We start from the raw sequence: 17,323 nt of genomic DNA, 5'->3' as shown, positions 1-17,323 counted from the left end.
GAGGGGGAAAAGAGTGGTGGCACGACGGGGGAGGAGGGGGAAAAGAGTGGTGGCACGACGGGGGAGGAGGGGGAAAAGAGTGGTGGCACGACGGGGGAGGAGGGGGAAAAGAGTGGTGGCACGATGGGGGAGGAGGGGGAAAAGAGTGGTGGCACGATGGGGGAGGAGGGGGAAAAGAGTGGTGGCACGATGGGGGAGGAGGGGGAAAAGAGTGGTGGCACGATGGGGGAGGAGGGGGAAAAGAGTGGTGGCACGATGGGGGAGGAGGGGGAAAAGAGTGGTGGCACGATGGGGGAGGAGGGGGAAAAGAGTGGTGGCACGATGGGGGAGGAGGGGGAAAAGAGTGGTGGCACGATGGGGGAGGAGCGGGAAAAGAGTGGTGGCACGATGGGGGAGGAGGGGGAAAAGAGTGGTGGCACGATGGGGGAGGAGGGGGAAAAGAGTGGTGGCACGATGGGGGAGGAGGGGGAAAAGAGAGGGGGCACGGGGGGAGGAGGGGGGAAAGAGTGGTGGCATGGGGGGAGGAGGGGGGAAAGAGTGGTGGCATGGGGGGAGGAGGGGGGAAAGAGTGGGGGCACGGTGGGAGGAGGGGGAAAGAGTGGGGGCACGGCGGGAGGAGGGGGAAAGACTGGGGGCACGGCGGGAGGAGGGGGAAAGACTGGGGGCATGGGGGGGGAGGAGGGGGAAAGAGTGGGGGCACGGGGGGGAGGAGTGGGAAAGAGTGGGGGCACGGGGGGAGGAGGGGGAAAGAGTGGGGGCACGGGGGGAGGAGGGGGAAAGAGTGGGGGCACGGGGGGGAGGGGGAATGAGTGGGGGCATGGGGGGAGGAGGGGGAAAGAGTGGGGGCATGGGGGGGAGGAGGGGGAAAGAGTGGGGTCACGGGGGGGAGGAGGGGGAAAGAGTGGGGGAACGGGGGGAGGAGGAAAGGGAACGAGTGGGGGAACGGGGGGAGGAGGAGAGGAAACGAGTGGGGGAACGGAGGAGGAGGAGAGGGACCGAGTGGGGGAACGGGGGAGGAGGAGAGGGAAGGAGTGGGGGAACGGGGGGGGAGGAGGAGAGGGAAAGAGTGGGGGAACGGGGGGGAGAGGGAAAGAGTGGGGGCACAGGGGGGGAGGAGAGGGAAAGAGTGGGAGCACGGGGGGGGAGGAGAGGGAAAGAGTGGGAGCACGGGGGGAGGAGAGGGAAAGAGTGGGAGCATGGGGGGGGGAGGAGAGGGAAAGAGTGGGAGCACTGGGGGGGAGGAGAGGGAAAGAGTGGGAGCACGGGGGGGAGGAGAGGGAAAGAGTGGGAGCACGGGGGGGAGGAGAGGGAAAGAGTGGGAGCACGGGGGGGAGGAGAGGGAAAGAGTGGGAGCACGGGGGGGGGGAGGAGGAGAGGGAAAGAGTGGGAGCACGGGGGGGGAGGAGAGGGAAAGAGTGGGAGCACGGGGGGGCAGAGGGAAAGAGTGGGAGCACGGGGGGGGGGGGGGAGCAGAGGGAAAGAGTGGGAGCACGGGGGCGGGGAGCAGAGGGAAAGAGTGGGAGCAAGGGTGGGTGGGAGGAGAGGGAAAGAGTGGGTGGGAGGAGAGGGAAAGAGTGGGTGGGAGGAGAGGGAAAGAGTGGGAGCACGGGTCGGGTGGGAGGAGAGGGAAAGAGTGGGAGCACGGGTCGGGTGGGAGGAGAGGGAAAGAGTGGGAGCACGGGTGGGGTGGGAGGAGAGGGAAAGAGTGGGAGCACGGGTGGGGTGGGAGGAGAGGGAAAGAGTGGGAGCACGGGTGGGGTGGGAGGAGAGGGAAAGAGTGGGAGCACGGGTGGGGTGGGAGGAGAGGGAAAGAGTGGGAGCACGGGTGGGGTGGGAGGAGAGGGAAAGAGTGGGAGCACGGGTCGGGTGGGAGGAGAGGGAAAGAGTGGGAGCACGGGTGGGGTGGGAGGAGAGGGAAAGAGTGGGAGCGCGGGGAGGAGGAGAGGGAAAGAGTGGGGGCACGGTGGGGAGGAGAGGGAAAGAGTGGGGGCACGGAGGGGAGGAGAGGGAAAGAGTGGGGGCACGCGGGGGAGGAGGGGGAAAGAGTGGGGGCACGGGGGGGGGAGGAGGGGGAAAGAGTGGGGGCACGGGGGGAGGAGGGGGAAAGAGTGGGAGCACGGGGGGAGGAGGGGGAAAGAGTGGGGGCATGGGGGGGAGGAGGGGGAAAGGGTGGGGGCACGGGGGGGAGGAGGGGGAAAGGGTGGGGGCACGGGGGGGAGGAGGGGGAAAGGGTGGGGGCACGGGGGGGAGGAGGGGGAAAGGGTGGGGGCACGGGGGAGGAGGGGGAAAGGGTGGGGGCACGGGGGAGGAGGGGGAAAGTGTGGGGGCACGTGGGGAAAGAGATGGGGCACGGGGGGAGGAGGGGGGAAAGAGTGGGGGCACGGGGGGAAAGAGTGGGGGCACGGGGGAAAGAGTGGGGGCACGGGGGAAAGAGTGGGGGCACGGGGGGAAAGAGTGGGGGCACGGGGGGAGGAGGGGGAAAGAGTGGGGGCACGGGGGGAGGAGGGGGAAAGAGTGGTGGCACGGGGGGAAAGAGTGGGGGCACGGGGGGAGGAGGGGGAAAGAGTGGGGGCACGGGGGGAAAGAGTGGGGGCACGGGGGGGAGGGAGAGAACAGTGGGGGCACGGGGGGAGGGAGAGAACAGTGGGGGCACGTGGGGAAAGAGATGGGGCACGGGGGGGAGGAGGGGGAAAGAGTGGGGGCACGGGGGGAGGAGGGGGAAAGAGTGGGGGCACGGGGGGAAAGAGTGGGGGCACGGGGGAAAGAGTGGGGGCACGGGGGGAGGAGGGGGAAAGAGTGGGGGCACGGGGGAAAGAGTGGGGGCACGGGGGGAGGAGGGGGAAAGAGTGGGGGCACGGGGGGAGGAGGGGGAAAGAGTGGGGGCACGGGGGGAGGAGGGGGAAAGAGTGGTGGCACGGGGGGAAAGAGTGGGGGCACGGGGGGGAGGAGGGGGAAAGAGTGGGGGCACGGGGCGGAGGAGGGGGAAAGAGTGGGGGCACGGGGCGGAGGAGGGGGAAAGAGTGGGGGCACAGGGGGGAAGAGGGGGAAAGAGTGGGGGCACGGGGGGGAGGAGGGGGAAAGAGTGGGGGCACGGGGCGGAGGAGGGGGAAAGAGTGGGGGCACAGGGGGGAAGAGGGGGAAAGAGTGGGGGCACGGGGGGGAGGAGGGGGAAAGAGTGGGGGCACGGGGGGAGGAGGGGGAAAGAGTGGGGGCACGGGGGGAGGGGGAAAGAGTGGGGGCACGGGGGGGAGGGGGAAAGAGTGGGGGCACGGGGGGGAGGGGGAAAGAGTGGGGGCAGGGGGGGGGAGGGGGAAAGAGTGGTGGCACGAGGGAAGGAGGGGGAAGGAGTGGAGGCACGGGGGGAGGAGGGGGAAAGAGTGGAAGCACAGGGGGAGGTGGAGAGGGAAAGAGTGGGGGCACGGGGGGAGGAGGAGAAAGAATGAGTGGGGGCACGGGGGGGGGAGGAGAGGGAAAGAGTGGGGGCACGGGGGGGGGGGGAGAGGGAAAGAGTGGGGGCACGGGGGGAGGAGGAGAGGGAAAGAGTGGGGGCACGGGGGGGGAGGAGGAGCGGGAAAGAGTGGGGGCACGGGGGGTGGGAGAGAACAGTGGGGGCACGGGGGGAGGGAGAGAACAGTGGGGGCACGGGGGGAGGGAGAGAACAGTGGGGGCACGGGGGGAGGGAGAGAACAGTGGGGGCACGGGGGGAGGGAGAGAACAGTGGGGGCACGGGGGGAGGGAGAGAACAGTGGGGGCACGGGGGGAGGGAGAGAACAGTGGGGGCACGGGGGGAGGGAGAGAACAGTGGGGGCACGGGGGGAGGGAGAGAACAGTGGGGGCATGGGGGGAGGGAGAGAACAGTGGGGGCACGGGGGAGGGAGAGAACAGTGGGGGCACGGGGGAGGGAGAGAACAGTGGGGGCACGGGGGGAGGGAGAGAACAGAGCGGGCACGGGGGAGGGAGGTAAACAGTGGGGGCACTGGGGAGGGAGGTAAACAGTGGGGGCACAGGGGAGGGAGGGAAAGAGTGGCGGCACGGGGGGAGGGAGGGAAACAGTGGGGGCACAGGGGAGGCAGGGAACCAGTGGGGGCATGGGGGGAGGGAGGGAACCAGTGGGGGCACGGGGGGATGGAGGGAACCAGTGGGGGCACGGGGGGAGGGAGGGAACCAGTGGGGGCACAGGGGGAGGGAGGGAGGGAACCAGTGGGGGCACGGGGGGGAGGGAACCAGTGGGGTCACGGGGGAGAGGGGAACAGTGGGGGACGGGGCGGGGGGAACAGTGGGGGAACACGAACAGTGTGGGCCAGGGGAGGGGGAACAGTGGGGGCAGGGGGGGAACAGTGGTGGCACGAGAGAGGGGAAACAGTGGGGGCGCGGGGGAAACAGTGGGGGCGCGGGGAGGGAGGGGGAAACATAGGGGGCGCGGGGGGAGGGGGAAACAGTGGTGGCGCGGGGGGAAGGGGAAACATGGTGGCACTAGGGGGAGGGGGAAACAGCGGCGGCACTGGGGGGGAGGGGGAAACAGCGGCGGCACTGGGAGGAGTGTACGTGGAGGGGGATGTACATGGAGGGCGAATGTGGGTGGAGGCGGGAGTGTGGGCGGAGTGGGGAGTGTGGATGGAGGAGGGGAGTGTGGTTGGAGGTGGAGGAGGGTGGAGGGGGAGTGGTCGTGGAGGTGGAGAGGGGTGGAGGGGGAGTGTGGGTGGAGGGGGAGTGTGGGTGGAGAGGGAGTGTGGGTGGAGGGGGAGAGTGGGTGGAGGGGGAGAGTGGGTGGAGGGGGAGTGAGAGTGGACATTGGGTGAGTAAAGGGGGAGGATAGGTAGTGGAGGAGATAGCGGATGGGAAAGGGGTTGTGGGGGAGAGACCGGGAAGGGAAGAGGACGAGGGGGATGGGGAGAGGACGTGGGGCAGGGGGTGAGGAAGAGGGTTTGAGGAAGGGGGAGGGTGGGAGGAAGAGGGTTTGAGGAAGGGGGAGAGGAAGAGGGGTGAGGAAGAGGGGGAGAGGAAGATTGGGAGGGGAGAGGGGGAGGGGAAGAGTGGGAGGTGGAGAGGCAGAGAGGGAGAGGCTTAGGGGGAGAGGAGGCGGCGGAGGGGGAGAGGAGGCGGCGGAGGGGGAGAGGAGGCGGCGGCGGGGGAGAGGAGGCGGCGGCGGGGGAGAGGAGGCGGCGGCGGGGGAGAGGAGGCGGCGGCGGGGGAGAGGAGGCGGCGGCGGGGGAGAGGAGGCGGCGGCGGGGGGGAGGAGGCGGCGGCGGGGGGGAGGAGGCGGAGGGGGAGAGGAGGCGGCGGAGGGGGAGAGGAGGCGGCGGAGGGGGAGAGGAGGCGGCGGAGGGGGAGAGGAGGCGGCGGAGGGGGAGAGGAGGCGGCGGAGGGGGAGATGAGGGGGCGGAGGGGGAGATGAGTGGGCGGAGGGGGAGATGAGGGGGCGGAGGGGGAGATGAGGGGGCGGAGGGGGGAGGAGGGGGCGGTGGGGGAGAGGAGGGGGCGGAGGGGGGAGGAGGGGGCGGTGGGGGAGAGGAGGGGGCGGAGGGGGAGAGGAGGCGGCGGAGGGGGAGAGGAGGCGGCGGAGGGGGAGAGGAGGCGGCGGAGGGGGAGAGGAGGCGGCGGAGGGGGAGAGGAGGCGGCGGAGAGGGAGAGGAGGCGGCGGAGGGGGCGGTGGAGGGGGAGAGGAGGTGGCGGTGGAGGAGGAGGCGGAGGGGGAGGGTGAGAGGGGAAGGCGGAGGGGGAGGTGGAGGGGGAAGGGGGTGGTGGAGGGGGAAGGGGGAGGCGGAGGGGGCGGGTGGTGACGGAGGGGGAAGGGGGAGGCGGAGGGGGCGGGTGGTGACAGAGGGGGAAGGGGGAGGCGGAGGGGGCGGGTGGTGACAGAGGGGGAAGGGGGAGGCGGAGGGAGCGGGTGGTGATGGAGGGGGAGCGGGAGGAGGCGGGTGGAGGGGCAGATGAAGAAGGGGGAGAGGAAAAGGGGGGAGATGAAGAGGGGGAGATGGAGAGGGGGGAGGAAGAGGGGGGAGGAAGAGGGGGGAGAGGGAGAGGGGGGAGGGAGAGGGGGGAGGAAGAGGGGGGAGGGAGAGGGGGAGGGAGAGGGGGGAGGGAGAGGGGGGAGGAAGAGGGGGGAGGAAGAGGGGGGAGGAAGAGGGGGGAGGAAGAGGGGGGAGGAAGAGGGGGGAGGAAGAGGGGGGAGGAAGAGGGGGGAGGAAGAGGGGGGAGGAAGAGGGGGGAGGAAGAGGGGGGAGGAAGAGGGGGGAGGAAGAGGGGGGAGGATGAGGGGGAGGAAGAGGGGGGAGGAAGAGGGGTGGGAAGAGTGGGTGGGAAGAGTGGGTGGAAGAGGGGGGAGGAAGAGGTGGGGAGGAAGAGGGGGGAGGAAGAGGGGGGAGGAAGAGGGGGGAGGAAGAGGGGGAGGAAGAGGGGGAGGAAGAGGGGGAGGAAGAGGGGGAGGAAGAGGGGGAGGAAGAGGGGGAGGAAGAGGGGGGAGGAAGAGGGGGGAGGAAGAGGGGTGAGAGGAAGAGGGGTGAGAGGAAGAGGATCTTGCATGCTTCTGATTTCTGCACACAGACTACCATGTGCATGTGCAGGAGTCTCCCCATCCCAGACATGGCGCCACGTGCAACACTGGTGGTCTTGTCTGTCATTCTCTGTATTTGGTGCTTTGTTTTAATGTGTCCAATTGTTAAAAGATACACATTCTCGCACAAATTCAAATCTGCTTTTCTGTTAGCACTTTAGCCGAGTGGTCTAACGAGAAACACACGGAATTTGAACAGTATTTGTGTATTATAAAGACAGACTGAAATAAATTAACTGTCTATAGTGCCTCACACATAAGAGCAATCTACAAACAACAAAGGCAAACCAGAACAACATAAAAAGCCTCTGTTTGTATTTCCAAAGAAAATATGTTTTAGAAGAGGAGTGATTTTGGATCATTTGATGTACCAAAGCAGTCCCGGACGCTTTATAAGCCACTTTAATTCAGTCATAACCTGTGTGGAAGACAGGAAACAAGAAATGTGCTTCAATAAAATCCTTTTTGATTTGCAAATTGTACTGGAAACCTACCAGTGGTACTTCTTCATTTGCTGCCAGCCAATTCTTGTACGTTTCAGATCCATATATTGCAGAAAATGCCTCTCAATATGCTTTACAAATTTTATCTCCAATTGCATCCCGCTTAGCCAGCAAATCAAATTCATCACCGCAAAATGTCCAGATGTTTTAGACTCTTTCTAATGGTTCACTCGACAATCTCTACACGTGAAGCAAAAATATTCATTCACAATAAAAACCGAAGGGCATTACAAGGATGGTTGTTACATTTTTCGTAACATGAAGTTTTCTCTTGTTTAGATGGTTGGTTGATTGGTTGGTTGATTAAGGGACCAAATTACTAGGTCATCAGTCCCTTTTTGCTCGAACAGACAGGTCTACATAACGGTACACCAGAGATGGCCTACTGCGCAAAATCAAGGGCAAGAAAACCCAAGGCCTACCATAGGTCAACAAAGGTGGGACAAGGAACACAAAAGAAGAAAGGAAGACAGAGGAAGAAAGCCACGCAAGCTGCCATATTTAGGGAGCAACCAGAAGCCCCCGAAAGCAGAACACAATGTGGGGACATACATCCCCACTTTACACCACTTACCAGAGGTACCACACTCAGAAATTCACCTAGGAAGCACTAGCAACATGGACAGGGCAAGAGAAGCACAGGTAGACATAATGCCACGGGCAGCAAATCAGCGAGATAGAGAATCTGCCGCAGGGCAGCACATATGACCACGAGTCAGCCAAGTATGGCCGATGCAGAGCTGACAAAGAGGATGGTAAAATCCTTGTGAGACACCTGTATGGAGAACCTCCACAGATTCATAGTCCCCTTTTTATCACTTGTAGTTATTTTGGTGAAGTCAGAGTATGCCATTCCAAATTCCGGATCCCTAGGACTTGATTGGCTTTATACCGATTGGAGGCCTGTGTCCAGAATACTGATCTCAAGAGCCAGCTTACTCATAGCCAGTTTTGCCAGGCTATCAGCGAGTTCATTCCCTGGGATCTTGATGTGTACAGGGTCCAGGTGAAGAACACTGAGTGTCCACATTGTTCAAGGACATAAAGGGAATCCTGGATGGCAGTGGTAACAATGGTTGAGAGTTTGCAGACTCTTCAAGGAGTTGCTGCAAAATAGAAAGGACTGAATAGTGCACTAATGGATATGCTCTAGAGAATTAGAAATGGCTACCAACTCCGCAGTGAAAATACTACAGCTATCTGGTAAAGAGCATAGTTCAGTAAGTCCCACCTGAGTATAAGCAAAACATATGTGTCCAACAACATTCAACCCATCAGTGTAGATTACTTATGAAATCCGTGATGCGTCAAGGATGGAAATAATTTGGTGGCAGGGGGCCTTGGGCTGAACCCAGTCTTTCAGATCTCATGAAAGGTAAAGACGAACCTGTGGCCAAAAGATGCACCATGTAGGTGCGGTGGCAGGGGAGTAGGTCAAGGGTGCCGTGATGTTGGAGGGGGGGGGGGGGACGGCCAAGGCAGGGTGTGGCAGAGGGGGGAAGCGGGGCTCGGCGGCAGGGGGGATGCGGGGCGCGGCGGCGGGGGGGATGAGGGGCGCGGTGGCAGGGGGGACGAGGGGCGCTCTGCAGGAGTGCACTACTCCGCAGGCGTGCGCGACTCTCGTGGGGGCCCGGGCATGACTTCTGGGGGGGAGAGCCAAGCGCAACTTGGGTAGGGGGGAGGCAGGCGCGGCTGGAGCAGGGTGCCAACCGCGACGGGGGGAGGGGGGGGGATGGCGGCAGCAGGAGCATTGGGGGTTGAGGTGCAACAGAATGGGTGGTGGGGGGCAAGGTGATGCAGCGAGGGGTGAGGTGGGGCGGGGTGGGCGTGGGCGGGGTACATGCGGGGCAGGGGTCAGGGCCAGGGGCAGGCTGCGAGGGTGGCACAGGAGTCTGGGGGGTGGAGTGCACTGGTGAAGACGAGAGGCATAGCAGTAGCAGGCGACGAGAGGCAAGGTGGGCCAGCAGTGGCAGGGCAGGGGCGAAGGGCAAGGTGCACCAGCAGTGGCAGGGGAAGGGCAAGTGGAGAGACGCGGCAGCCAGGGCGGGGGAGAGGGCGAGGGGAGAAGTGTGGCAGCAGGGGTGGGGGAGGGGTGCTGTGGGGCTGCATCAGGGATGAGGTGCGGCAGCAGGGATGTTGGAGGGGCGCTGTGCAGTTGCATGGGGGGGCACTGTGTTGTTTGGGGGGGGGGGGGCGGTGCTCGGTAGCATGGGGGGGGGGGGGTGCTGTGCAATTGCATAGGGGGAAGGGCACTGTGTGAGATGCGCCAGCAGGGGGTTGGGTTGGGGCAGGGTGCGATGCAGCATCGGGGTGGCGGGGCGAGGTGTGGTGTGGCGTCAGGGTGGTGGGGCAAGGTGCGTGAGTATTGTGTATTATATACGAGGTTCGTTCAAAAAAATTCCAGAAGTTTGCCCACAAATTTTTCTACATTTACATTTTATAGAGCATGGGGTACTTCAAAATACTCTCCTCCACACTCGACAAACCACTCCAAATGCTGTTTCCACTTCCAGAAGCAATCTTGGTATGCCTCCTGCTGACTTATGCAAAGCACCGTCTGGGAATTTTCTTGTATCCAATCTATCATTGCAAATCTTTGTCCTTTCAACAGGATTTCCAACTCTGGAAATAAAAAAAAAGTCTCATCACCAGCTACAATTCTTTTAAGGAACATCTCGTTCTCATCAAAAAGCTTTTGACAGATTGTGAAGCGGAGGTCTTTCTGGTCTTGACTCATGAGCTGTGGGACAAATTTGGCTGCAGCACGAATCACTCCAAGATGATGGGTAATGATTTCATGACATTATCCAACTGAAATGCTACATTCTTCTGCAGTCTCTCAGTCAGTCTTTGATTGGCATGTACAATTTCATTGAAGTTCCAGACACCAACGTCATCAGTAGACATCAAAGGGCGTCCTGAACAAATGTCACCTCTAACTTCTGTCAATCTATTTCTGAACCATGTGAAACATTCGTAACACCGAGTATGGCTTAAGCACTTATCACCGTAGGCTTCCGGTATCATTTGGTGTCTCTCTCTAAAGTTTTTCTCGGGTTTCACACAAAATTTACTGCCATCTCAAAATTTGCAGACTGTGCGAAACAATGTTCCGCTCAATACAGCACTGAAAAATACCTAACAGACATACAATGAAACTTCTGGCAGTTATGCATTCAACACAGGTGTGTGCAGGGATGCCAACTGTAACTCACTCCAACACATTATTGGCACGAAATTACGAATGTTCCAGAATTGTTTCAACCGGCCTTGTACATATCGATTGATATCTCTACACAGTCATGATCTGGCGCAACGATATTCATTGCTACCCTGGGCAAGAGTGTGTACACCATGGCTGAAAGGGGCATTATAAGTATGGCACAAGTGTAGAATGGGAGGGAGAGAGTGGACAGTGGCAGAGACGTGCACGTCGAGTCTCCAAGGTGAGTTTAAGGCAAGGGGCAGGGCAGGTAGAGAGGCACGTGCAGCATCAGTGAGAGGTGTGTGAGCCGGAAGCTCTAGTTGTGTTTTTCGCATCTGAGAAGTTAATTTCTATCTGGTGCACGGAGGGGGGATAAGGGCGGGGGTTCAATTGGAAACAAATAACTAAGCCTTAAGTTGGGCCAACAGGGAAGACATTTCTACAATATGTATGTCCATGTGAGGTAATTAAGGTCTCCTGTGGGCTACCTAGTTGAGGACCTCCAGACCCCCTTAAGTCAGCTCACGCCTGGTGGTGGGGTACAGAACCATTTGTAAGTGATGTACCCCCTTAACAACAAAATTTATCTGGCAGCATTTCCTTTTTATATTGTTTCATTTACAGTGCAAAACCTCAATTATTATGACTTAGAAATTTCTGGTTGCAAAATTAACTAGCCTGAGAAAGTAGGATCTGCAATATTAAGACTCAAAACAAAGATAACTGTAAAATTTGTTTACATATAGTTACTCACCTGCATAATCATCTCCACAGTGTCTGCAGAAGCTGAGTATGATATTGATGTTGTGATGTTCTTCACGGTCCATATTCGTTAACACTGTTAGAATGTTGCCCAACAATGGTAAACCTTCTTTATGTGTGAATATGCCAACACTAATAAGTTCAGCATAGAACCTCAAGTCAACACGAAGTTTGGCCTGATTTGCTATCTACAAAAGAAAAAGACAATGCAGTGGATAAAAAAATCTGATGTTCCACACTTATTTTACAAAAATTTATACAGAAGTCAGACTAGCATCTACAGCACACCACAAAAACCACAAATAAGAACCTCGAAACAAAAAGAAGACGGAAGGAAGAGCATGATTTAACATCCAATTCATAATACGGTCTGGAAACAGACAACACCTTACATGAGACAATGATGGGGGTGGAAATTGTCCACATGCCTTTTAAAAGAACCATATGACATAAGCCTTAACTAATTTAGGATGGAGATGACTGGATGTGGAAGTAAACAACAGAAATCCTGCAAAATCAAGTCACCAGTAATGACGTCTCTTTCAGCCACTCTCAGCTCTTGTAGCATATCCTATTTGATTGGTATTTGAGAAGCCCAGATGAAAAAGCCACTAATTGCATGATAAGTGAAACAGATCATCGCAAAAAAATCGTCCCACCCATATTATTATAGTTAAAAACTTCAATTCTTTTTTAAAAAATAATTAAAAAAATAATTATTTGCTCAGTATTAATGGCTGAAATCTGTGATTATGTTTCACACCTTACAGTCTTAAGTGAAATATTGACTTAGCGGATTTGGCACCTGTTAGCAGGTTTCGCAAACGTATCGATCCAATTACTAAACAAACATTCGGCTCAAAAACCTGCTATTCTGTATATGTTAGGAATGAAAGAAGGATGGAATTTAATTATTGCAAATGTAAACAAAATACATTTTATTTCTCATGTAACTGCGTCGAGGGTCGACGGAACTCATCTAGCAGTGTCCATCCACTGCTCTGGAGTTGGAAGATGACTCTTTCATAGAGTCAAAACCAGTCACTCACTCCAATAAAAAAATATTTTAACAAGATTGCAATCAAGACTGTTTTAAATTTAATTTTAACAATGGCTGTAGCTGACATTCCCGATTCTCCAAGATGATGGAAATCTACTCCTTGGCATGCATAGGAAGTGAATGGCTCAGGCATCAGCAGTGTGAGCCTTATGTTAAGTGTGTGGAGGGTGGGAGGTTCAACAAAAATGGTATATAATGACACCACCATATCCAACTGGCTACAGCGTTGTCTTTGAAGCCCAACACCGGTACTGTGCACAGATGATCTGTAATACTGCACACAGTTAGGTTTTGTTTAAGATGTCCTTCCCCAGTCAGTCTACACTACAGTAAAGTTGGAAAACGGTCAAACCCAGAAGGGGACCAACAAATTACTTCAGCCAAAATATGGTGGATAAAAGAATATTCCAAGAAAGGAAGAGTAGGAAGGATAGCCAGAGACAAGAGATTGCAGCACACAATAGCAAGTACATACTGAAATAGCTTGGGCCACAACGCTCACCACACGCATACTCACGAAGAGTCTTGAGCCCCCTGAGGGCTTGTAAGAACTGGACTCCAATTGCTCCAAGAAGCATTCCATAGTTTCTGTTAATTTGTGCATTGATAGCCTTCACAAAAAAAGGGGGAGGGAGATGGGAGAGGGACTATGTTTCAAAAAAGATAGGTAAATTGCTTTTTAACAAGTCCTATGAAGGATTATTGACTTACAGTGCGTGAATTATTCTGTGTCAAATGAGAAAGTGAAATTTCTTAATGATGAAGCATTTACTCCAGCTTTGAAAATGAACCAGCAAGTCTCTGTATGTCAATCTTTTTAGAGATGATTGCAGAACTCAGCTGTTCGATATAGGATGTCAAATTAAACACCTTTCAGCTGTCAAATTTCCAACCTGCCCTTGACAAATGTGTAGGAAGAATCTACCTCAGTTGTGATCAAAACAGGGGCCAGAAATACTGGTATTAGTAGATTTTTGCTATAGTGATCACTTCAACCATCTCCTGCCTAAAGATGCCTTAGTAAGACACTGAAACTGGTCCCAAATAAAATAAGGTTGGAAATTTGACGGCTGAAAGGTGCATAATTTGACATCCTGAACTTGTACGGTTTGAACATAATTGCCTAATATAAACACTTTTCCCATTTAAGCTGACCTGACTGTCAGAAATACCATATTTATCCAAACATAAGATGACCTTGAATATAAGTAACACCCTATTTGTAAAGAGGCTCTCAGAGAAAATTTTATTTTTAAGATATTCTCGCTAATCAAAATTACAAACTGTTTCAATGATAAAAGTTAACATTATACATATCCTAAACTTATGCACTTTATTGACCGTCTACATTTTGACAATACAGGGAGAAAAGAAATTGTTTGCACTAATTTTTATTTTCACTTCCTTCATTGGTTTACGGTCTAAATCAGCCATAAGTGGTACTACCATTTTTAATACTAATAATAATAATCACCATCATCATCATCATCATCATTACTGGTATCATTATCTGGGATGATAGTTTCACATAATCAATTGAAAGGTGAGAACAGATTAGGGAAGGATGGGAAAGAGATTTGGCTGTGTCCTTTCAGAGGAACCATCCTGGCACTTGCCTGAAGCAATTTAGGGAAATCACGGAAAATCTAAATCAGGATGGCCGGGCGCTGGTTTGAATCGTCATCCTCCTGAACACAAGTCCAGTGTGCTAACCACTGCGCACCTTGCTCGGTTCCTATATACGAGCAGCAATGAACTTTATCATCTTGGTTGCCACAAATATTTCACTGTTTCTTACAAACATGTTGCGATACCTGAGATTGTGGTTATAGTGGTACATGAAAAAACAGCTGATTCCACAAATACATAGTGGATTTCAGTTGTCTACTGACATGAGAATGTGACTATATCTTCCTTTGTTTCTTGCTTCCAAACATATCATCTGAACATGGCTTTCTCATTGGCTGTATAGAAGCAGCAGCTGACACACCCTCTTTCATTCCCGTTATATCTCACGGAGAGTGTTAACAACATTGATGCACGGAACACATAAGTACATCAGTGGCCCCTATCTAGACTTTTACCATTTCCTGTAGAAATGTACAGTATTGTTGAGCATTTGTACAATTTTAAAAGTAATTGAATTCCGACTGCAAATGGAAAGGCAGCTAACTCAGAAAAAGACATAGCTGCCATCTCTTTTTCACCACTACTACGTAAACAATTGCATAATATATTTTGGTAAAATAGATGTTACATTTTGCTCAGTACAGCTAATTAACAAGTGTTACCATTTTTCTGATAACCCTCTCCTATCAATCCAGACAAACAAAAATGCATTGTTAAAACGAACAGCATCTATCCAGAGCATGGAGGTTAAAATCTGTTTTAAACTCATCAATGCAGCTTCATGGTGCCCGTCTTCTCAATATCTTTGGACTGTGTGGCAGGAGCGACTGTGTCCAGTCTGCATTATGCAGCAGATGAACAATAGTCTGCCGAAGTGCTCGCTTGTTGTGCACGAAATAAAATAAAATGAATAAAAAATACAAATCCTTGTGAAAGAAATTGAACATATTAAATAGGAGTCTATTACATGGATCATCTTCTAGTCATTGCCTGTGACTGCACCAATGTCAAGAGCACAAACACTAGTGTCAGCAAATTTGTGACACCACACAACCTTTCAGAAATCTTCAAAATAAATGTTCATGTGATGTCAATTGACAAAGCTTCATCTGTGAATGTAAGACAACCCCTAGATTAATTTATTTTACACAACATAAAAATGTTGAACTCAGCAGTAATAGTTTAATCTTCAAATGTAAGATGACCTCATTTTTTTTAATGATGAATTTGGGAAGAAACCTCTTCTTATAATTGAATAAATATGGTAGGGTTCCAGTATCTCAAAGGTTTCTAATTTATAGGAGTTCTCATTAAGTTGTTTCCTGTGTGTCAGCACTGCTTTACAATATTTGTTAATATGGCAGATTACTAACATTTTACAGGTTACAGTAAAACTTTACACTTTTATTATTTTTCCTTTGTAGTCACAGAGGATTCTTTACACTAAGATTTTGCTTTGACATCACTGTAACTGTTCAGAAAAATCCATACTTTTCTGGGTAGACGTTGTCTATGGCTCTCCTGCTGATTGATATGCCACAAAAACAGTATGGGATTTGAGAGTACTCCAGATTGAAACACTTTGTTGTTTTATAGTTTTCCTCCTTAGCTCCTTTTTTTTTTTTTTTTACTTTGGAGAACTTTTGTTTTTCTAATTATTATTGTTTTCTTTTACTCTGCTACCAGTTCTATTTTTTGTATTAAGGTGGACTCATGTCGGCTGGGAGACCCTAATGAGTAGGTTCGGCTGCCTAATTGGAACGGATTTTCTTCCTTCATCCTCTTCCATCTTTCCTTTGCAAAGACTGAGAACTGTGTCTTAATTGTGTCTGTTGAATGAGTCTGTCTGTGTAGTGTGGTGTCATATTTGTGCCGGTCCACAGCCTACTGCTCTCCAATAGCACTGAGGGGGCTGCCAAGCTAAATGTTCTCACCCAGTGAAGAGATCACTGTCATCACTGCACACCCTCAATATGTGACATGCAGTGGTACAGTCTGTTATTTAATACTCAGTATCAGTGCAAAGTCTGGCAATTGAGAATTTTAATCTGTCACCTGCACTCTCCTTACTGACGAAATACTGGTGGTGAAAATTTCTTCCACCACCACAGTTTGAACCAGCTACCTAAGAGCTGAGTGCTACCGTGCATATCAAACTACCATTAAATTTTGAAGACAGTTTACAGCATCCGTTATTTTTCGTGAACATTGTTTGTTCTTGCCTGGGCAATGTGAATATTACATATATTCTGTTATTCTACAGTCAGCTACAGCGTTAATGGCCTCTGGCTACGCAGCTAGCAAGGAGTGCTGCATTTTCAACTCAGCTAAAAGTGCATAGACAGCAGCTATGTTATGTTCCTGCATTTCGGTAACATGCAGACCTGAATCTGCCTCACATTTGGACAACGAGTACACTGTAAAAATAAGGTCTCTTGCCTGTTCGTGAAACACTTGGTACCTTGTACATACTTCAGCCATTATGACATAACTTGCAGAAAAACAGAATACAATGGAAATCAGTCAATTGTAGTTTTGTGCATCTAAAACACAACAGAACACTCGAATATGATGGAAGTTTACACAGCACTTGAACATGATGGAAGTTTACAGAATACCGAATGCGGAAACAGACTGAGCAACAACTGGCTAGCTGTGCAGCTGTCGTCTACTGTGCATCACCACTCCAGGGGCAATAAACTCTATTGCGAACTATAATAATAATAATGAAATCAGCATTTTTAATGCCCTAATACCCTCTGCAAGTATCATTCTTTGTTGTTGTTGTTGTGGTCTTCAGTCCTGAGACTGGTTTGATGCAGCTCTCCATGCTACTCTATCCTGTGCAAGCTTCTTCATCTCCCAGTATCTACTGCAACCTACATCCTTCTGAATCTGCTTAGTGTATTCATCTCTTGGTCTCCCTCTACGATTTTTACCCTCCAAGCTGCCCTCCAATACCAAATTGGTGATCCCTTGATGCCTCAGAATATGTCCTATCAACAGATCCCTTCTTCTAGTCAAGTTGTGCCACGAACTCCTCTTCTCCCCAATTCTATTCAATACATCCTCATTAGTTATGTGATCTACCCATCTAATCTTCAGCATTCTTCTGTAGCACCACATTTCGAAAGCTTCTATTCTCTTCTTGTCCAAACTATTTATCGTCCATGTTTCACTTCCATACATGGCTACACTCCATACAAATACTTTCAGAAATGACTTCCTGACACTTAAATCTATACTCGATGTTAACAAATTTCTCTTCTTCAGAAACGCTTTCCTTGCCATTGACAGTCTACATTTTATATCCTCTCTACTTCAAACATCATCAGTTATTTTGCTCCCCAAATAGCAAAACTCCTTTACTACTTTAAGTGTCTCATTTCCTAATCTAATTTCCTCAGCATCACCCCATTTAATTCGACTACATTCCATTATCCTCATTTTGCTTTTGTTGATATTCATCTTATATCCTCCTTTCAAGACACTATCCATTCCGTTCAACTGCTCTTTCAAGTCCTTTGCTGTCTCTGACAGAATTACAATGTCATCGGCAAACCTCAAAGTTTTTATTTCTTCTCCATGGATTTTAATACCTACTCCAAATT

At 52.8% G+C, this 17,323-nt stretch overlaps 1 protein-coding gene across 4 annotated transcripts in view; it reads right to left on the bottom strand.

Moving 5' to 3' along the window:
* LOC126471067 (regulator of nonsense transcripts 2-like) overlaps positions 1 to 17,323 on the bottom strand; it is a 235,293-nt gene that overhangs the window by 157,462 nt on the left and 60,508 nt on the right. For all 4 annotated transcript variants that reach the window (XM_050099136.1, XM_050099135.1, XM_050099138.1 and 1 more), the window contains one exon: positions 11,016 to 11,211. In XM_050099136.1, coding sequence (XP_049955093.1) covers positions 11,016 to 11,211 — 196 coding nt within the window. The remainder of the gene's footprint in view (positions 1 to 11,015; positions 11,212 to 17,323) is intronic.

The sequence above is a fragment of the Schistocerca serialis genome, chromosome 3 (genome assembly GCF_023864345.2).
Source record: "Schistocerca serialis cubense isolate TAMUIC-IGC-003099 chromosome 3, iqSchSeri2.2, whole genome shotgun sequence".
Classification (NCBI taxonomy): Eukaryota; Metazoa; Arthropoda; class Insecta; order Orthoptera; family Acrididae; genus Schistocerca; species Schistocerca serialis.
Note: the sequence above shows the minus strand (reverse complement) of the source record. Positions and strands in the feature narration are given on the sequence as shown.